Source organism: Podarcis raffonei, chromosome 4 (genome assembly GCF_027172205.1).
Source record: "Podarcis raffonei isolate rPodRaf1 chromosome 4, rPodRaf1.pri, whole genome shotgun sequence".
In the NCBI taxonomy this organism is placed as follows: Eukaryota; Metazoa; Chordata; class Lepidosauria; order Squamata; family Lacertidae; genus Podarcis; species Podarcis raffonei.
The window spans coordinates 21,034,917-21,057,342 of record NC_070605.1 but is presented as its reverse complement, the minus strand read 5'-3'; the positions used below and the strand labels follow the sequence as shown (position 1 = coordinate 21,057,342).

At 44.4% G+C, this 22,426-nt stretch overlaps 1 protein-coding gene across 1 annotated transcript in view; it reads left to right on the top strand.

Moving 5' to 3' along the window:
• Positions 1-10,783, top strand: part of TRPC6 (transient receptor potential cation channel subfamily C member 6) — a 68,308-nt gene extending 57,525 nt beyond the window's left edge. The window contains exons 7-12 of the mRNA XM_053385678.1: positions 2,984-3,248; positions 4,756-4,951; positions 5,574-5,777; positions 8,979-9,062; positions 9,606-9,681; positions 10,093-10,783. Of these exons, the coding sequence (XP_053241653.1) occupies positions 2,984-3,248; positions 4,756-4,951; positions 5,574-5,777; positions 8,979-9,062; positions 9,606-9,681; positions 10,093-10,247 (980 nt within the window). The 3' untranslated portion in view covers positions 10,248-10,783. The remainder of the gene's footprint in view (positions 1-2,983; positions 3,249-4,755; positions 4,952-5,573; positions 5,778-8,978; positions 9,063-9,605; positions 9,682-10,092) is intronic.
• Positions 10,784-22,426: the final 11,643 nt, after the last annotated feature.

Below are 22,426 nucleotides of genomic sequence, written 5' to 3'. Positions count from 1 at the left end.
AATATCCTTCTGAAATCGTGGCACCCAGAACTGGACACAGAACTCTAGGTGTTATCTGACCAGGGCAGAATAGAGTGGTACTATTACTTCCCTTGATTACTTCCCTGGACTTCTGTTGATGCAGCCAAGAATAGTGTTACCTCTTTTTGCTACTTCATCACACCATTGACTCATATAATAATAATAATAATAATAATTTATTATTTATACCCCGCCCATCTGGCTGGGCTTCCCCAGCCACTCTGGGCGGGTTCCAAAAAAATATTAAAATACTATAATACATCAAACATTGAAAGCTTCCCTAAACAGGGCTGCCTTCAGATGTCTTCTAAAAGTCTGGTAGTTGTTGTTCTCTTTGACATCTGGTGGGAGGGCATTCCACAGGGAAGGCGCCACTACTGAGAAGGCCCTCTGCCTGGTTCCCTGTAACTTGGCTTCTCGCAGTGAGGGAACCGCCAGAAGACCCTTGGCGCTGGACCTCAGTATCCGGGTAGAACATGTTAAGTTTGTTGTCTACTAAGACCCCCATGATCCTTTTCACATGTAAGGCCATTGTGGGATAAAATGTTTTCATCTAGAGCTTATAATACAATAGTCTTTTTTTCTCCTGAGGGACCTCTCACATGGTTGAGCCTTATAGGCTTTCCACCATGAGTTCTTGTCTGCATATAATCTGCCTGGGGAATTCATTACTACTGAGCTGCATGTCCTCTTCTTTTCACAACCCATGCAAGTGGTGGAGATTTTCAGTTACTTTCAGTGAGCTTACAACTCCTGCCTGGCAAGGCAGCAGCAGGTTTCATATTCATTTTCTTTCCTAAAATATCCTATAAAAATAATTTTCTTCTGCTTGAAGAAAATGCCCTGATGGGAATCACGCTATCCTTTGGACGGCTGTATGGACTGATGTGGTTGTAATGTTATATAGATATACATAAACACATCAGTTTTTTATGTTTACAACATCAACATCATTATTTTTATTAAAAAATATATTTTTTTAATTATTTAGCTTATTTTTTATCCTTAAACCATTTGATTTCCTTATATTGTGAACCCTTTTGGGAACATAACTATTAATATGTAGAAAGAGTGCTGTAAGTTGCTCTGGGCTTATAGAGCAGGTTGTAATTCAAATGAAGAAACGGGAATGTGCATTTTTAGCTGCGGTTTATACACCCCCCTTACTGTATAACTAGTTTCTTCACGTAAAATCGAGAGGTTATGAACAACCAGGAGTTGTCACAGTGAGATAAAGTGATGTGTGCTGGACGGAAAAGCAATAGCCAGCGCAGTCCTCTGCATATCTACTCAGAAGTAAGCCTCACAGAGTTCAGCAGGACTTTCTCTCAGATAAGCGTGTACAGTGGTACCTCGGGTTAAGTACTTAATTCGTTCCTGAGGTCCGTACTTAACCTGAAACTGTTTTTAACCTGAACCACCACTTTAGCTAATGGGGCCTCCTGCTGCTGCCACGCCGCCAGAGCACAATTTCTGTTCTCATCCTGAAGCAAAGTTCTTAACCTGAAGCACTATTTCTGGGTTAGCAGAGTCTGTAACCTGAAGCGTATGTAACCTGAAGCGTATATAACCTGAGTTACCACTGTATAGGATTTCAGGCTCCACCACCAGTTTCTAGGAAGCAATGGCAATTTATAACAGTGGAGGATCTGCTCTTCACTTCCTAAGCAATATAATTCTGAACCCACTGTAGTTGCAATGGATGAGTTTGAGAGCTTTAGGTTTTTAGTTTCATTGGAGGTTTTTAAGCAGAGGTTGAATGGCCATCTGTCATGGATGCTTCAGTTGAGATTCCTGCATTGCAGGGGGCTGGACTAGATGACTCTCGGGGTCCTTCCCTATTCTACAGTTCTATGATTCTATCTTTCACAATGCAGTTTGTATGTTGTTGTTGTTGTTTTGTAATAGAGGTGACTCTCAACTTACACAGGGGTTATGTTCTAGGGGTAGCACATAAGCCAAATTTGCATATAGTCAAAACGCATTGGGTTCAATTATGAGTGGGATCCCCAAAGTCTTGTTTCCTAGATGACCACCCCCTTTCCACTCCCTTTCTATTTATTTATTCTTATTTTGCCAAGTTACCTGTATTTCAAAGTGAAGAAAGAATGATTAATAAAAATATAACTGTGAACAGAATTGTTCATTTGTTTATTTCGCCTCTCTCCTTTTTTTATATTACTCTTAATGTAAAGCCAGATAACTGCATAGTCATAAAATTAAATGAAACAACATTTTAAAAAAAATAAGAAGAAGAACGAGACACTGAAATGTCAAAAACCAGAGGGGAAAATACAGCTGTATGCAAAACCATTACTAGGAGTGAGCCTGGGCAATGATGTATCAATACATTGTCCAGGACCGATTTGAAGGCCAGAGCATGATGGCGCCTTCTCCTGAGTCTTGTTTTTCCCTCGGTGCGCCAGGCACTAACAGCAGAGGGACTCCCTCTAGCACCCAGCTCATGGAGGAATGAGCTGGCATTCACCCTAGCCAGGGTGAATCCACTGCCACTCCCACTGAGGGAGCTGAGGAGATTTCACCCCAGTGCCTGACGGGACCAGGCCCGGTGCAGTTTGTTCCTCCCTCCGCTTTTCAACATTGCAATGTGTCACTATATTTCAATGTTTGACTGGTGATACATTGCAATGTTGAAAAGTTAATATTGCCCAACCCTAACTAGGGGCTGCAGTTCATACATTAATAGCCACAGAAACGGCATGTGGGTAATGTCACAAATTTGCCCGAAAAGCAGCAGCCATTTTGTTGTTGTCTCTCTGTGTTGACATCCCTCTGAATGGTGCTTCTCTCTCTTGTTCACAAGCGCTTTACTTCTGATCGCAAGGGGATGCACAGCAAGATCTCCATACATTGGCTTGACGTTTGGGCAGCTAAATATGGAACATATATCAAAACATTAAACAGATGTTCTTGTGGGTTTTCTTTTGTTGTTTTTTTACAGCAAGAATAGACTGGGATCCATCCGACCCTCAGATCATATCTGAAGGCCTGTATGCAATTGCTGTGGTCTTAAGCTTCTCAAGAATCGCCTATATTCTGCCCGCCAATGAAAGCTTCGGACCTCTACAGATATCGCTTGGCAGAACTGTGAAAGACATATTCAAGTTCATGGTCATATTTATCATGGTTTTTGTGGCCTTCATGATAGGAATGTTTAATCTCTACTCTTACTACCTGGGGGCAAAGCAAAACGAAGCCTTCACTACGTAAGTAAATGTTGAAATCTGCTTTTGCTGTAGTAAGTGTAGATGATTTTCTTGGAAGGCAATCGGTCGGATTTAAGCACATTCGCTGTTGTAATGTTAAGTATCCAAACTATGGCCATGGTTAGCTATGGTCTGCAATTCTTAAATATTGATTTACCAACCATCTTTCCTAAGCTAGCAGTAGTGATGCATCTAAATGCCAAGCACATTTACTATAAAGTAATTCTAAAGGCACTTCCATGTTAATGGATTCATGGTGATTGGCGCATTCAATGAAAGTGCTGGTTATCCCTTTGGGGCAATCTTTTGATTTCTACTACGGACTACCAGGATCAGTTCAGATGTCACTCCCAAAAGCAGCGGCTATGGTAGCTCTGAACAGCCGCAACAACCAGCAAATAGAAGCACCTGCTTTGAATTATAGATTAGGTCCTCTTTTATATTATTTAGTTTGCATAAATACATAATGCACTCCTCCTATGCGAGATGTATTAGGACAAGGTCTGTTTGTGCATAACAAGAGTGTGATGTAGACATCTTTAGTCAGTGCTGCATAGTTTAGTTGCTAGTGTCCATATATGTCACTAGGTCCATTAAAATTTAAATTATGCTTGTGCATGCTAAAGTATATATCGACTGCAGCTACTTCCATTGCACGTTCTCCCTGATGGTTTTTGTGCAAAGCAGAGGTTGATCATGCCCTGTTTGAACATTTAAAATGTGGACATTTTTAAAATTATCATGACATGTCTGATTTTCCTGCGCCATTAACATGTGCAGAGGAGGGCAACCAAGATGATCAAGGGTCTAGTAACCAAGCCTAACGAGGAACGGTTGATGGAGCTGGTGTGTTTAGCCAGGAAAAGAGGAGAGTGAGAGGAGATATGATAGCCATCTTCAAGGGCTGTCACATGGATGTTGGAGCACACTTCTTTTCACTTGCTCTGGAGGGTAGGATCCATACCAATGGATTCAAGTTACAAGAAAGGAGATTCCAACTAAACATCAGGAAGAATTTTCTGACAGTAAGAGCTGTTTGACAGTGGAACAGTCTCCCTCGGGAGGTTGTGGACTCTCCTTCCTTGGAGGCTTTTAAGCAGAGCCATCTGTCATGGATGCTTTAGCTGAGATTCCTGCATTGCAAGGGGTTGGACTAGATGACCCTTGAGGGTCCTTCCAACTTTGATTCTATGATCATGAATTGGAGGCAAGTTGGTGCCAACATAGGGCTTGTCCCATGCCTAGAAAGCATGGGTCTGAGGTTTTCCGCTTCTCTTGCGCTTTCTAGGCATGGTCTGAGTGGTTTTGCCCTTGCCCTGCCTCTTTCTCCAGGAAAACCTGGTCTTAAGCGATATATCAGAGCAAACAGCAATCTGGAGAAAATCTGATTGATGTTTGCTCTGATTCAGCAGTAATAGTCAGTATGGATGGTCCCATACTCAGCTTTTACAGATATTTTACTCCACTGTATGTTCATGTTTCTGGGATTTATTTTTCTTTCTTTCAGAGTGGAAGAAAGCTTCAAGACTTTGTTCTGGGCAATATTTGGACTCTCAGAAGTGAAATCAGTTGTCATAAACTATAGGCACAAATTTATTGAGAACATTGGTTATGTCCTTTATGGGGTTTATAACGTCACCATGGTTATTGTTCTGTTGAACATGCTTATCGCGATGATCAACAGCTCATTCCAAGAGATTGAGGTAATAATGCTCTTTTGAACTACCTTTAGCTTACTCAGTCATCATTGAGTAATGATGTGGTCGGGCTCCCAGCTCCCCTCAGCCCCAGCCAGCATGGGCAGTGGTCAAAGTATATAAGTATATATAGTCCAGTGGCATCTGGAGGGCCACAGGTATTCCATCCCTGCTTTATTAAATCAGTACAATTTTTCAGAACAAATATAATTTCATGATCAAAAAACAAACTCTCAGTAGGACTAGCACTGGTTACAACCCCGAGTTGCTTAAAAGTGCCATTATTTCAACAGGACTTGAGCTAAGTCAGTATTAATTTGTCCTACAGATATCAATGGAGCCTAAGTTCAACTACATTAGACTGCGTCCAAGTCAAATTCCTTAGAATCATGACCTGCCAGTGAGCTTCTTCCAACCACTTAGCTGATCACAGTCAGAAATGGGCTGAACACAAGTAGAACCTCAATCCACCCGTTATCTGATCCAGGCGAGCTCTTCCTATGAAGTAGTGTTACTGTTATTTCCTGCAGTTTAGTTCAGCGTCTAGCTGGAGCCTGAGCATCCAGCAAAACAACTTTTGCGTATCATTTCACAAGACCACTGCTTAACTCTTTTCTCTGCCTTCCAGGATGATGCTGATGTGGAATGGAAGTTTGCAAGAGCAAAACTGTGGTTCTCCTATTTTGAGGAGGGCAGAACGCTCCCGGTGCCGTTCAACCTAGTGCCTAGCCCCAAATCTCTGATTTACTTCTCGCTCAGAATAAAGAAGTGGGTTTTTAAGTTGTTGTTTTGCAATAGAAAAGGTTTCCAGGAAGACGCTGAGATGAATAAGGTAACTTTGCAATGGAGTAAACCCGCCGAATTATGGAATTGTAAACAACTTTATGCAATGCATGACTCCATTGGAGGAGGGCAATTCGTGCCAGACCTGCACCACTAAATAAAATGGTTGTTTTCTCTCAAGGGTTTCTGGTAGAAATTCCCTAACCTACAACGTTAATTTGATGGCTGCAATTTTAGAAACGGGCAGAGCAATCCAAATTCTGGATCTGCTATGCTGGAGGGAGTGTGGAGGTGTCCAAACACCTAGCCCAGCCTGGCTCTGCTGGCCGCAGGGTTTCTAAATGCAGTCTTGAGTTTGCAAATGCTGCCAGGGGGGTTCTTGGTAGAGAGCATCCTTCGTTTCTCTTGATTACAGTTTTGAAGTCTGGAGGGTGAATTGCCTCTGATTCAGTGTCCATTGTGGTGGAAATGTGGAACCTAAACCAATGGTTATATGTGCAGGAAGGAATGTCTGTGGGCTTAGCTTTGAACACACAAACAGATATCCCAGAGAACAGCACTGCCTGCTGACTCATTTTACTAGTTATGGATTGGAATGTGCATATTACCCAAGAGTAAGGTAAAGGTAAAGGACCCCTGGACGGTTAAGTCCAGTCAATGGTGACTATGGGGTTGCGGCGCTCGTCTCCCTTTCAGGCCGAGGGAGCCAGCGTTTGTCCACAGGCAGCTTTCCGGGTCATGTGGCCAGCATGACTAAACCGCTACTGGCGCATGGAGGACCATGACGAGTGCCAGAGTGCATGGGAACGCCATTTACCTTCCCGCCGCTGCGGTACCTATTTATCTACTTGCACTGGCATGCTTTTGAACTGCTAGGTTGGCAGGAGCCTGGGACAGAGCAACGGGAGCTCACCCCGTCACAGGGATTTCAAACCACTGACCTTCCGATTGGCAAGCCCAAGGGGCTCAGTGGTTTAGACCACAGTATTGCAGGGCTGACAGGAGATCTGCTCTTGACAACATGCATTCATATCTGTATGGACATACACATTTAACCTCTAGATCCCTTCCCCCAACTAACTTGAAGAGGAGTTTATCTGTGCAACTTTCCATCATTTCTGCCACTAAGTGGAAAGTAAAATTATGTAGAATACTGAAGGTTCAGGGTTACTGTCCACATCAGCAGGATAGCAATTTCTGCTAAGAAAATCTTAGATCGAGTGACAAGGGCATCCTTTTTGCCCATGTTAACATATATCTATTTCATACCTGCAACTTATACAATTGGGAGGAGACTCCTAATTAGGTAGGGTGGCCATGTATGCATCAGCAAAAACACAGAAATCAGAAGGTGGTATATACATGCAATTTTGGAAATAATGACTATAAGGGAAATAGAATGCAATTTCAAGGGCCTTGCTTTGCCTTCTGATGGTTCTTCATTTTTGAAACAGAACTGAGGTGGACAGCCCTTCAACTAGATGACTGCCCCCTGACAGCTCTTCCAAAAGAAGACTCTGTAATGTTGGGACACACGCCTACCCTATAAATAGGCGTAGTAAAAGGACATTCCGTAAGCAGGGAAATCTTTGGGCAGTGTATCGCTGTCAAACTCCATAGTCTATAGTCGAATTTGACTGGACTTAACCATCCAGGGGGCTTAGGGTTGAATCCCCCTAAGTCATTGCATGAGCAGGAAAACGCCTGCAAACTTATGCAAGTGCAGTGGAACTTCTCCTACCACCACCAGCAGCACTTGCCTCAAATGTGCTCCAGAGACTTAGGGGAGCTCTCGCAGCAGATTTGCAGGTTGCACAGGAGGAAGAGATGGAGAAGAAGTTCTGTTGCGCTCATGAAAGTCATTCTGCTCATGCGTACAACCCAAAGTAATAGAGAAGGGCAGGGGATGAGAACCAGAGGAAGATAAGCTCCATAAAAACTCTTATTCTCTGCTGTCTGATTCCCGCCCCCCTCACCTTTTCAGGAAAAAAGGCTAAAGTCAATAGTTAGGATGTGTAGATGTTCTAATAAGAGCTCAGCCTGAGCGTTTCTGCATCTTCACAGAGAATGTTTATCAGCTCCCCAAATCCGATGATTCACTCCTGCCGGTAAAATAAATGGCTATTACTTACCCGTCCAGTTCTGCTGATATAAACCTTCGCTGCATCCTTCCAGCTCCTGTGAGAGAATAAAAGGCTTCTTTAGAAGCCGAGCACCGCTTGCCACCAAGTGGTCACATTCTGAAATGCAACATAAAGTTATCTTGGTATGGCTTGCTTACACAACTGAAATCCAGGAATCGGTCCAGACATTGCTGTAACAAGTCTTAACCGGTCCAAGCAAATGTTTTGTGAGAACTGTCTGCTCATGTTAGTAGTGTAATTAAAAAGAAGATTTTCCACAATTAGAAGAAACGAATTCTTGCATATGGCCCCACAGGCACTTGACTTCCTGAAAGCTGCACTGCAAAAATCTCAAGGCAGCCTTGTAAATAAACCCACAAAAGTTGCTAGCCCTCAAAAAACATTTTACTAGGTAACTTTGCTCCAAGGGATCTGTGCTTTTGGGATGCTGCGGAAGAAAGGATGCCCCAGCCCTCTATGACCTGCATGATTCCATCTTCATTGTAGGCTACTTATAAAATTTAAAAGCTTTCTTCCAGTGAATTGGTGGTGGAGGGGTTGAGCAATCCTTTCTGTTCCCCCTTAACCAGTCCTTTGGATTACCATGTTGGTCTTGGAGTAATGGGATTTCTGTAATGCCTGCTGTTGAAGCACGCAGTTGGGCCCCATTCACGCCACACATTTAAATAACTATGACGTCACTCAGGGCTTCCTCCAAAGAGTTATGGGGGCTGTAGTTCCCTGTGGAGACGGATTGGTTGTCTAAACCACTCTGGAAATCGTAGCTCTGTGAGGAGAACAACTCTCAGCACCTTTAACAAACCATAGCTCCCAGAATTCTTTGGGGCAAGCCATGATTGTTTATAGTGAATGGTGTGAATGTGGCCTTAAACATTCATTGAAGACATTCATTTCTTCAGCAAACATTTACATTTCATTTTCTCCCCAGCAGCTTCCCCCATTAAGAGTTATTTTATCCAAAATATCTCCAAATCCTCTCTCTTGTGCATAGGAGCGATGCTGAGGGAGTACAGTATTCTAATGAAATATGTGGTAAGAAGGGAAAGGGGGAAGAAGAGATTTATTAAGCAATCCTCACTTAGTACTTTTTTCTTTCTGTTTTTCAGCTAGGTCAAAGTAAGGAATCAAGTATAAGAAGCTCAGATGACCTCAACTTAAACAGCTTAAGGAACCCTCAAAGGAAGTATCAGGTAGGATCTGGATGCTAACAGAGTACAGTAACTGTAAAGAACTTGACAGCCAAACAGAGAAGGATTATCCACAGCCCTCTTCTTCTTCTCCTCTCTCTCACTCAAGCCTGTTGCTTGTTCAGCATCCAACCATTCTGCTTCCTCCTTTCATCCTCTGACCTGTCTCCTCTCTCTCACCACCACTCCCCTGGCTCTGAGTCTTCCTCTTCTGAGACTTCCCTAAAGGATTATCTAGCTGTGCTGCCTCCCCTGTTCTGCCCTCATCTGGGTAAGCTGCCTCAGTGCCAGCGACAAGGCTGCCATATGTCCTCTTTTTCCCGGACATGCCCTCTTTTTCATGGGCATGGAAAATGAGAGTCGTCCTAGAGATCCCCCACAGAAGTCAGCAAATGTGTCCTCTTTTTTGCTTTTCAAAATACGGCCACCCTATGGGTCTACGTCAGACACAACTGTGCCTCACCCCATGTGCCACTACCGCTGTCTAGGATCAGGATGCACAAGCCAATACTGTATCTGAAAGGCTTTTCTGCTTCTCTTTCCCAGAAAATTATGAAACGTCTTATCAAGCGATACGTACTGAAAGCTCAGGTGGACAAAGAAAGTGATGAAGTCAATGAAGGTAGGCTTCCAAAATGGATGTCGTTTGGAATATCGGGTAGCAGAATTAAAAGGCTAGCCAAAGTTGTTGGGTTCCCCCACCCCATACTTAAATGGCACCTTTGCTACAATGCTTCTGTTTTGATTTGCGGCGTACCCTAGCATAACAGCTGCCGTGGCTTCTAGGTTATAACTCTCCCAAGAACAAATATATATATATAATCATTGGCGTCCTGAGGGGGAGCTAGAGGTAATGGTGGCAGAACCCTGTTTGAGGCCAGCCAATTCCCTCTGCTCCAGGGGGTTGTAAGGTTTTATTTATGAGCCTTTGGGTCTGATTCATCAGGGCTCTTTGTAATGTTGTCCCCCTCCCCCTTCCCAGCTTCTCCTTTTTCTTCTAGTAAGCCCTTGATCTTCTCTCCCTCTCTTATAGGTGAGCTGAAAGAAATTAAACAGGACATCTCAAGCCTCCGTTACGAGCTCCTTGAAGAAAAATCACAGAACACAGAAGACCTGGCAGAACTCATCCGGAAACTTGGGGAGAAACTGTGTATTGAGCCAAAACAGGAACAAAGGACTTCTCTCTGAAAAAAGAAAATTGGAGGGGGGCACACTCCTCCTGCAAGCTGGCAGTCCAGTGAAAGCCATATCAGTTCTATCTACACCCCACCTCCCTCCCCCCCCCCGCAATTCTTCTTCAGTCGTAATTGACACTTTTGCAGCAGCTACAAAAGTAGATACATCTTGACCATTTTTTTTCTTTTTGGTTAACTGGGGAAAACCGGCATTTTGAGCAGATGCTATTTAACCCCATCCACGGAGGCCAACTCAACCATTGAAAGGAAAAGACGTAAAATATGGTTTGAGAAGCCGCACAATTAAAGACTTTAATTACTGGTTCTACTGGTGCCAGGGAGCTCTCTTGTTCTCTCACTCTCTTTCACACTCCCACTAGCGTGCACACATATTTTGACACTTCAGACGTATGCACACTTAGAAGTAAATTCCACTGAGATGAATGAGGTTTACAAATTAAGCATTTAGGAATAAGGTTCTGATCACTTTCTTTCTTTTTTTAAAAAAATGAACTGGTCTTTCTTTAAATAAACAACAACAAAAATACAGTTACATTGCTTTAATTAAAGTGAAAAGAAATAATTTCTGTTCCGTTAACTAAGCGCTTGGGATGGACAAGAGGAAGGCTCAATAGAACACATCCGAAAGCCATGATGTTACCGTGACATTACAGTGTTTTCTTCAAATCCCTCCATTGCAAGAAGGCGTTCTGGAACATTTCTTTGGGAGTGCATCTACAGTACAAACCCGTATTGGCTTAAACGCTGAGGGTTTCTCCAAAGAATCCTAGGTGAGGGTGCTAAGATCAGTAGTCCTCTTCAGAGAACTACAATCCCCAGCAATCATTGGGGAGAAATGTTAAAATGCTTTAAGTCTCTATGGCAGATATGTCCAAGGACCAAGGTGCCAGGAGTCTTGATCCAGTCCACGAAAGGCGTTCCACTGCCAAGCAGCAATTCCAACTATCTGCCTTGTCAACGTTTAGAATTTTTCCTTGGCGAATGTTTATATGTTGAGATATACAATATGAGTTGCATCGGACTAAGTCATAGAGTTGATACACCACAATCAGTAGGCATTTATTTCAGTGGGTCTACTCTGAAAAAAAATCAGTCCATTTGTTTCATTGGGTTTACTCTGAGAATAATGCAATGGGATGCAACCCAATATATTTAAAGCTCTTGTGTCTAGGAGCAAATGACTGGAACCATAAGTGTTCTTAGGGAGGTACGCTGTATGCCTGGTCTTTGACTGCCTTACTCCCTTCTTGGCCCTGATCCGTTGTGCAGCCCTATGATAAATAACTGAAACCAAAAGCCAGCCCTACCTTGTCTCATTTCACGTTTGTATTGCTACCGCCTTTCATCTAGTAACCCCAGCACCACTGAAAGAACCACCCACAACCAAACCTTCCATTAGTCACGGCCAGGTGTTTGATGCTGGTTGCACTTCGTGTCTACACAAGTTGGATACAGATAACCCTTTTGCCCAGTGTGGCCCTTTGAGATGTTGTTGGGTTCTAACTCCCATCAACCTCAGCTAGCATGTCCAAAAGTCAGGAATGATGGGAGTTGCAATCTAGCAATACCTGGAGGACCTTGCCCTATACCTGCACCCAGAGTATGTGCAAAATTCCTGTTGTTTTTGTTTAGTCGTTTAGTCGTGTCCAGCTCTTTGTGACCCCATGGACCAGAGCACGCCAGGCACTCTTTGTCCATGGAGTTTTCTTGGCAGGGATACTGGAGTGGCTTGCTGGTTCCTGCTCCAGGTGGATCACGTTTGGTCAAAACTCTCCACTATGACCTGTCCATCTTGGGTGGCCCTGAATGGCATAGCTCATAGCTTCTCTGAGTTATTCAAGCCCCTTTGACATGGCAAGGCAGTGATCCATGAAGGAGGCAAAATTCCTACTTGGCAGATTTATCTTAGGGTTGTTTGATCATTTTAACTGGCATCCAAGCCTTGAAGGCAGGACCTCAGGCAATACCACTCACTCCTGTATCCCTGTTCTCTTATATCTGCCTAATCTGCAGATTAGTATGGGTTAACCTAATCATGCAAGTGCCCATGCAAGTCTCCTTTTAAACCAGGCACCACAAATTAAAAAAACCTCTGCACTACAATTAGTGGTATGTGGGCCAAACGGATAACAAGCACTGTCACAGATGCTTTAGCTGAGATTCCTGCATTGCAGGGGGTTGGACTAAATGAATCTCTGGTCCCTTCCATGATTCTATGAACTTTCCCCCCTTTTCCCACGGCACCAGGTAGATGATTCTCCCCAGGAAACCCTATTCAGTCTGCTATGGAGCAAAAAAACCCCCCCGCTTATGTCCTGCAAAGGCACCCAGGAGTATTCTCTGATGACACAATCATCCACCCATCAGTGTAGAATCGCAGCAGTTTAATGCTGACCTGAGTCAATTAGCAGAAGGTGGCAATTGTGGAAACGACAGACAGCAGAGAGTAGGTCTGTGGCCGCATTTGTAGTTTTGAGTAAAGGCCATAAGTCTTGGCCACTTCTTTCCCTATTCCCCCAGATCAGCCCAGCCCCACAAAAAGAGAAGGCACACCCAAAACTTGCTTTTCCAAGAGATCCAGATCAAAGCTGGTTTGTGTATAATTAATCTGAGCCTTGAAAGGGGCATAGAGCTGAAAGAGGAAGTGGGAAAGACTGTCACTTTTCCAACTTCCTCCTATGTACTTTTCAAAGCTCTATGTACTTTTCAAAGGAGCAAAATGGTAGCCACCCCCACCGCCTCAAAGGGGCAATGGGGGGTTGTGTGCTCAGAGGCTTTGTAGCAGCCGGGGGAAGCCCTCAAGGGTGCTACTGCAGCCGTGAATGCCATGTGCGCAATCCCTGATACAAACATTTACATAAGAAGTCCAAAACATTCCCCTTTTGCTTCCAGGATGCAACGGGGAAGATGAAGAATGTTTACCTTTTTCCTTAGTGATCATGCATTTGTACAATCATCCCACTCCCATCTTCTATGAATAACCACCAACAAACAGAGTTTTAAGAAAGCAGCAGTTCTTTGGAGAAATGAAGAATTCGGTTGAACCTTCCTTGATCAGTTGCCTTCTCTGTTTAGAATACATTGTACCCACAGTATACAGGTACTGCTTCCATTTCTCTGATTTGATACTGGAGGTTTAAACAAAGGCCATTAATGAAGTGCTGCGTTTTTTATACATATCCATGCATATGACCTAATGCATACCAGGAAGCTATTAACATCAACACGACCATTTTATTAACTTGGTCTACTCCTAGTTCAAGCTGCAAGTCGATGTACTTGGGATTTTACTGCTTTTTGCGGTTTAAGAATAAGCAGCATACTTGGAGAAGCTTACCTTGTATAAACAGCTTGCATAAACCAAGGCTTGAGCTGGGCTTTTTAAAAAAACGATTAAAAGCCGCTCTAGTGGCCTTTAAGCTGTAAAATAAACAGAACCAAGATAGACACGACATTAAATGCATCTTCACGATTGATGCACATTTTAAAAATGCACATAAAAGCCATTGGAGTGTGGCAGACAATTATCAGGATCTCAAGGAGGTGCAGAGGGAGAATTTTGCCCTTTTCTCCCCTGCAACTGCCCCCCATGAAAATTACTCCTTCAAAGGCGCAATTACCCTTGAAATTTGCATTGGCACCAGTGAAGCCTTAATTACTTGGGATCCATTTGCCCGCTTACCCAGGACGTAGAGGAGACAAGAAAGCACCAGGGATTCAGTTCCTTCGGAGAAAAAGGTTTATTGTGATCTGCGCAGAGGCAACCAGCGGAATTGCTTCCAAAGGCTGGCGGCCCCTAATACACGTAAGCAAGCAATATTTCTACCCCTGCAGCACCTCCCGACCACCCCACCACCAGTAACTCATCATATCATATTCCCTGATCTGCCTTATTGCTTCATTGGGCGTTGCTAGAGCGTTTCGCCAGTGCACTCCTTTCGCTTATCCGTCAAGCCTGCATATCTTGTTTGCTCCAGCTGCATTCTTCCTCCTCCCCTCCAGGCGTTGCCTTCCAACTGTCAATATACTCCCTGCCTATTCCCTTCACCAGTGGGAGTTTCCCTCCAACGCAAATAGTAGCTTCAGAGGAGTTAGTTGGGGTTTTTTGGTCACAACTGTACCAAAGGAAGAAAGAGTTAAATTGTCTTTGCCTCCTGCTGTGCCTGGGACTTTGGGGTGAAGGATGGGTAATAAATAACTAAATAACTAATTATCAGTCCTCACCCTGCCTCCAATGGCTGCACTTTTTAAAAATGTGCACATTAAATGCAAAGACAAATTTAGGATCCTGTCTAGTTTGGCCCACTGGCTAAAGGACAATTTTCCTGGTGAAGAGCCGGTTGCTTTTCTGAACATGTTTTTAACAAGCAGTGCATAGTTTTAATATGTGGTAAGGCTACATTTGGTCTCTCTGCCCCACTTGCGATAATATAAACATCATAGAGGTCACAGTGTTTTGGAGCTAGTCATCTTGTGGATTCTCAAGTCAAGAAGCATTCTGTACTTAAATGCATTCGCCTCACCTCCTCAGTCAATTAATAGGAGAAATGGACTCATCTACTGTGAGCCTTAAGATCACTGAACTCAGGGTGTATAGAAGCTTTAAAGGCCTCTCTAAGGCAGAGGAAGCCCACAGAATATATAGCTTATTTTGTAAAATATATGAAAGGACAGTTGTAAAACTTGCAAAATTGATCCTAAATAAAATAAAAAACTTGCCTTACATCAGTTGTTCCTTTATCTGGGGGCAACAGAGCAGTTGGAAGAGCACACTTCTCTTGTGCTCTTGATTAGAATCTCTGATGAAATTTTCCATTAAGCAAAAAGCAAAAAACCTGCAAGGAAGAAATTTTTCAACCAATAATCAGATGGAGCCTGCTGCAAAGGGAACATAGGGCATGAGGCTTAAGCCTAAGAGAACTCTGCGTGCAGCCTGTAATAGTGAAGGAGGAGAGGTTGGATTCAGCTGGCATTTAAATCTGCACTTTCCAGAGCAACACACAAAGCAAAGCATCCTTCAAAATGAGCACTTCTCCAAATTCTTTGCAGTGCAGCTCTCTAGCCAAGCAGTGTGTGCAAAAGTGCATACACCAGGCTAAAGCGTGGACTAAACTGCATATAAATGTACATACGAAAATGCACTAGGGAAAACAGCTTTGCAAAAAGTGTGTGTATAAGGCAAAACTGCATACAAAAAATGTGTATAAGGATAAATTTGCACTAAAATACTGGTGAATTTTTATGAGGCCTTTTTGAATAAGGGCTCAACCGTAGACGATTCCCAAGGACTGTGGGACCCTTGGGGGAAGGGAAAGGACTCCCTTTGGGGTTTAACCAGTGCACACACCTAAAGCCGCGGGACTTGGGGAGGCAGCAGGGCTGTCTTAAGCATATGTGGTGCCTGGGTGCCCATTTGCCCAGTCCCAGGCCTGCAGGAGAGTGGAGCTGGCCAGCTGCCTCAGGGTCTCGCTGGCTCGGTCGCCCCCAAACTTGCCGCACAGAGCCGCCTGTAGCAGAAGAGCCTGCCACGGCGCTCCGACCGACGGGCAGGCTCTTCCCTGGACTCAACTCTTGGGCCCTGGACTCTTGGCTTGGCGCCCCTGAGAGCCCAGCGTCCAGGTGCCCCGCACCCCTAGCACCTATGGGTAAGACGGCCCTGGGAGGCAGTGAGTTGGGAGAGCCTCCTTCCCTGCTCATAAAGGCCTTGGCTTTGGAAGGAGGCAAATAACATACCACCCAAAGCCCAGGGCAGGATAGGTTCAGCCTAGACATGAGCAGCTCCAGCAATTCTGACACAACTAGAGTACTGCAGATCTCCTTTTGTATGTTCAAATAAAGTTACTGTCCTAGCTATCCAACTACCGGTGTCTTGCTTCTTTCTTCCAGGTATGGGAACAGGGGGTGCATATTCTGTGTACGGGCACAGAGACCGTTCGCTTTTCCTGCTCAGTCCTTCTTTACACCAGCCCAGCCTCTTCGTTTTATGTTCATGTCACTTTTCCCGCCTTTTTAAATGCAGCCGCCCTTGTGTTATGCCATGGCAGCCATTTTTGTGACTGGCACCCGCAAGCACTTCAAAATTATACCTGTGCCTTCTGGCCTCTGCAAAGGTTGGTGACCGACACAGCAGCACGATCGTTGGCCTCTGGGGACACCACTAGCCGAATGAAGACTATATCTTGTATATAATATATATCATGATAGATAGATAGATGATATAGATACAGTCATACCACGGGTTAAAGTCGCTTTGGGTTAAATATTTTCAGGTTGCGTCCCACGGCGACCCGGAAGTAACGGAACAGGTTACTTCCGGGTTTCACTGCTTGCACATGCGCGGACGCTCAGAATGACATCACATGCATGCACAGATGCAGCGAATCGTGACCCGCGCACGTGCAGATGTGCAGTCATGGGTTGCGTTCTGCTCATGATGCGAACAGGGCTCTGGAACGGATCCCTTTCACATCCAGAGGTACCACTGTAGATAGATAGATGATAGAGAGAGAGAGAGAGAGAGAGAGAGAGAGAGAGATGATAGATAGATAGATAGATGATAGATAGATAGATAGATAGAGATAGATAGATGATAGATAGATAGATAGATAGATAGATAGATAGATAGATAGATAGATAGAGTGGTACCTCAGGTTAAGTACTTAATTCATTCTGGAGGTCTGTTCTTAACCTGAAACTGTTCTTAACCTGAAGCACCACTTTAGCTAATGGGGCCTCCCGCTGCCGCCACTGCACGATTTCTGTTCTCATCCTGAAGCAAAGTTCTTAACCTGAGGTACTATTTCTGGGTTAGTGGAGTCTGTAACCTGAAGCGTCTGTAACCTGAAGCGTATGTAACCCGAGGTACCACTGTAGATAGATATAGATAGAGGTTTGTAGGTGCTAGAATTTAATTAAGGCTTAGCGTAGTAAAACCAGGAAATAGCCAGACTCATGTGTACTCAGGATAGACTCAATGCATATTTGAACCATGTGCTAGACCTTGCTAAGCCAAGTGGCAAAAGCTAACAAAATCAGGACTAGCCTCCCACATGAGCGAGACAGAGGATGAAAGGGCAAATCTCGTTTGCACATGGATGGGTTTCCTCCCTCCCTCAACCAGGAGTTTACTTTAAAAAGGCAACGCCAGTGTTTTAGGGAAGGTTAGAGCTCAGAACAGCAGTTAAGAGGAAGCTGGGATGTGCCTTGAGGGAGCAATGGGAGCTGCAATGCAAGGATGCTATTCTGGCTCTGGGGGAAGCAGAGGAATGCTGTTGGTCCGAACCCCTCCATGGCAGGTTCAGGTTGTATATATTTGTAAATAAACCATATATCATAGAGACACCATGTATCATAGAGACATATATACTGTGTCTGGAACTCCCTGGAATCTCACACTGCTGTGGAGCTTGGAAGGTGGCGTATAACAACCTCCTTGTCAGGAGAAACCTCAGTTGTGGGTGTCAGGTTGCAGTTAAAGGCCTAGCAACCAGCCGAGGGAAAACAGGTAGTAACCGTAGCAGCCGATAACCATCTGATTCAAGAGCCCAGGCCTTCTCATAAACTTTTCATCTCCACCAGCAGCTGTTTTTCTCCCTGGATGACTCATGCTCTGGTGACTCACACCCAGAGCAAGCACTGGGCAGATTATTCAGCCGTGTATTTTAAGTTTTGACCTTTCGAAAAGAGATTTCCCTGCTCGGTACTTGAATGCATTTAACCCCGTGACGTAGCTTCAAAAAAAGAGAGCAGTTATGCAGACAGAGAAACACACGGGTTTGAATTTGGATACGTATTTCAGGTATTTGTTCACCTGTGCGATCCCTCCCTATCCTGGAGACACTGCTATTGTTATTATAGGCAGTGCTTAATCACAATTGCCACCGCCTGTCTGGTTAAAAGATAGATCAGCTTTTCCTGGTCATATATACTGTTGTGACGTGGGGTTTGTGATTTCAGCTCTCTTGACATAATATGCTGGAGACAGTTCTGTAGTAACACTTCTTTATTAAAGCAAACAAGACTGAGAACTGAGGAGGGGAGAGCTACATTTATAGGGACTGGGAACTAGCTAGAAAGGATACATTTTGGAGGGAACAATATCAGGCAATCACAGTCCTGCCTTTTGGAGGAAACCAATAAGACAGAGGATCCAAATACAGCAGCTTAAATGAACCAATAGTAGCTGTACCCTCTGGAACCAAAAGGCAGTTACTATACCCTAATGCAAATACAGACAATAATAATACAGATATAAAATCCTTTGACTCAATACACAACATATACCAATAACAAACTCAGTGTTTATATATGCAGTTGTTTTTATATCTGTTTGCATTGTGAAACCACTTCTAGATGCTACACGGGAAGTGATTCATAAATGAAACAAAATGATAATAATTATCCAAGTCTTTTTTTAAAAAACTATATTTTCTTTGTTGTGTTATAACTTTTAAAAATGCTTTATTTTCCTTGATAAAAAGGAAATAAATACCACCATTCTTCAAGTGCTATATGTAGTCGTAACAGTATTACACATGCATAGGAGAAAAGTATCAGCAGATTTTGGGGGAAACCTGAAATTTGACGATGTGCAAAGGTCTTCTGGGCAGGGTGGGGACTCATAAGAGAGAAAACTCCTCTAAGACATCCCAATGCTCAGTGACTACATCATGTTGACTGACTATAGGGAAGGGAGGAGCACGATATGCTACAACCTTTTGTTGCAGGTACCGCTTGTTTCTTCTATAACTGCAGTGCCCAACCGAGTCACGACTTTTGCCAGGTGTGACTGAGCCATGGACATCAGGTTTCGGAGCTCCCTTCAAACTCCTTATTCCCTTGAGCCTGCAAGCAGGCCTTAACATCCCTGCAAGGAAAAGTCCTTGTTTAATGTCGGTCCCGCTTGCTTGCACTTTTGTTTTGCATTTTTCTTATGTTAGTGCAGTTTGCGTCTTCAGACCCTGAAACCTCCCCCCTAAATAAATCCACCCATGACTCAAAATTTTGGTTTGGTTTTTGGCAGAATTTAGGCCACAACCTTGCATAGGCTCTGGTTGGACTAGCTCCCTGCCATGCAGGTAGCGCTGACCCAGGATTCCAGCATAGGTCAGCCAAGGGTGAACATCTGGATAAGCGGAAAGCCGGGAACGGGCTAACTCTGCTACCCAAATGTCCCCCTGGACTCAAGCACAGCACAACCCCCTCTCAAGGGTTGACCAAACCATTAAGTCCCTGGATTCCTTTAACAAAATACCCTTCACATAGGGGTGGTGAGAGCGTTCTCCCATCCCTATCACCTGAATCAGAGCCTATTCTCAACCTTACAAGTTGTGATCATTTGCTACGTGGCAGGCGAAACCCAAATGGCAACAGCCAATCAGCCAAGTGGGGAAAATTCCTGCTGTGCCCCTGTGCTAACGACAGACGACACACAACAGCATAGCAAGGTCAAGTGCAAAAGCCCTAAAAGTAGGGAGAGGTGGGCGGGTGTTCCGAATGCACGTGCCGAAAGAGGAAGCTTAGGGTCATGTGCATGGGCATAAATAGGTCCCTTGAAACATTTGGGCTGCGTCCCATTGGCCAGATTGCACCCAGCTTTGAGAGACCTACCAATCGGGTGTTGTGGCTGACCAATCGTACCTACCCACAACACAGGGTGTCGGTTTGCCGGGTCTCACCACAATCCCTCTTTAAGGGAGAACCCGATTTGCCAATCGTTTGGCGTTCCTTTCTCAGTCAGCAGAGTCACCCAGAAAGTCTTAAGGAATTTCCTTTCTCAGTTCAGCTCATCTGTTGGGGAGCTCCCGTGTGGTAATAAACACCTCACCCCTTTCATTTCTTCTTAAAGTATTTATTGTAGAATTGACACTACAGCTTTTATAACTACTGGTCAAATGAAAATAAAGTAGAACTGTATACAGAGAACCATTCTGTCTCATGACTCTTCAGCCATTTGGCCAGAGTGACAGCCTTCACGCAACACAACATGCAAACCTCTCCTCCAAAACCTGCCTTATAAAGAAGCCTGTTGCTAAGGGAAACCTTGTTGCTGGGGGATACCTGTTGCTAGGGGCAAACTTGTTGCCAGGGGTAAATCTTTTCAAGGGTCGTTTCAAGTCATTGTTTAGACGGCACTAAAACCTCAGCTAGCAATTTATAGTCCTTTCCTCTGCATGAGGAACAAGGAAAGATGTTATATTAATGACTGAGGGAGTCATCCAAACCAGAGATCCACTGGGATGAGTGAGATTGGATCTAGCAGATCTCCAGATCAAATGCATGATTCCCAGCGCATGCAGCTTATGCTGGTGTAACCCTCTCATTCAATGCTACTTTTATAGAAAACCATGTGCTGGAACTCACCATGAACCAGGAGTGCCAACTTGAATAAAATATTGGGGGGGGGGTTAATCCTCACCCAACATAATTGATCATATGATGTGGTGCACGCACATCATTTGAATGGCAACGCACATCAACTTTGGGGAGGCAACCCCTTCAAATATTTTATTGGGTCGAAGGGAAGGGATCTTTGCCCCTCAGAACTGGCTGCTATGCTATGAACATCTCCCTCATTCTCTTAGAATGGCAATGGCGCCCATCTGAGAGGTGTTGGAACTGAGTCAGTTCCGGCTGAAGCAAAGCCCTGTTCTCATTGCAGCTGAGCTGAATGGGGCTCAATCGGCTGAGCCAGCACCAGCAGATCTTACGCCAGCATAAGCCCTGAAAAATGGGCTTTCCAGAGGATTGGTGGGAGAGTAACAGGAACAGTCTAACCATCAATCCCTCTTTGCAAGGAACTCTGGGAATTGTCACTCTCCTAATAATTCTCAGCACCTTAGCAAACTTCAACAGTTCCCAAGATGCACTGGGGGAAGCCGTGTCTGCTTAAGCTTATATGATGCCTTTAACTGTCCAGTGTACCTGAGCATCTGTGAAATGGGATGATTACTCTGTCAACGGCCAGTTTTGAAATTGTGCAGTTAGAGGTAGCTTGTCGTGAAGGGCTGCAAAAAAAGCGAAAGCTTTATCTTCTGCATCACCCTTGCATTTGTATTGTATTCATACCGCCATCTTGTAAAACATCAGGGTGGGGTGTGACAGATTGTATACAATAAAAAAATGGACAACTATTAAAAGTGGTACAAAGTAGTCATTAAAATGACTGGCTAATTTTTTAAAAAATGTTTTAAGCAGCTGCATAAGCCTGTCACCATAAAAAGGTCTTCAAGAGTCAACCCAAAGTCAACAGCGAGGGTGCCTGATGAATCTGCTGGATGAATCTGCTGGAGACTGGCAACAGTAAATAGCCAGCTTCTAGTTTGAGGCCAGTCAGGTGTCTGTAACATGGGAGACAACTAACAGTATTCCTCCATATAATCTCACTGATCAAGCTGGGATATCAGGGCTCAGAAAGTATCCATGTTGCTCAGAAGACTTGAACCCAGCCTAGTTGCATATAGGCAGCTGGTACAGCTGTTTTAGCAGAGCTATCACATGCTTGGGCTTACCTACACCCAAGGGACGCAAGTGGCACTGTGGTCTAAACCACTGAGCCTCTTGGGCTTGCCGATCAGAAGGTCGGAGGATTGGATCCCTGCGACAGGGTGAGCTCCAGTTTGAAAGCATGCCAGTGCAAGTAGACAGATAGGCACCACTGCGGCGGGATGGTAAATGACATTTCCGTGTGCTCTGGTTTCCGTCACAGTGTTCTGTTGCTCCAGAAGCAGTTTAGTCATGCTGGCCACATGACCCGGAAAGCTGTCTGTGGACAAACGCCAGCTCCCTCGGCCTGAAAGTGAGATGAGCGCCACAACCCCATAGTCGCCTTTGACTGGACTTAACCATCCAGGGGTCCTTCACCTTTTTTACCTTTTACCTCAGTTCCTAAGAGAGAGGAGAGGAGGCCATATAGGCCTGGTTGGTCCTCTGCAGGGCCCAAGTCCTCTAGAACAGTGTTCCCCAACCTTGGGCCTCCAGCTGTTTTTGGACTACAACTCCCATCATCCCTCGCTAGCAAGACCAGTGGTCAAGGATGATGGGAATTGTAGTCCAAAAACAGCTGGAGGCCCAAGGTTGGGGAACACTGCTCTAGAACACTTCCCAGAATCCTTTGCAATGCAGAGCAGTTCTGGTGCTAGGGCAGTGGGTCTTCTCAGCAGGCGAGTTAGT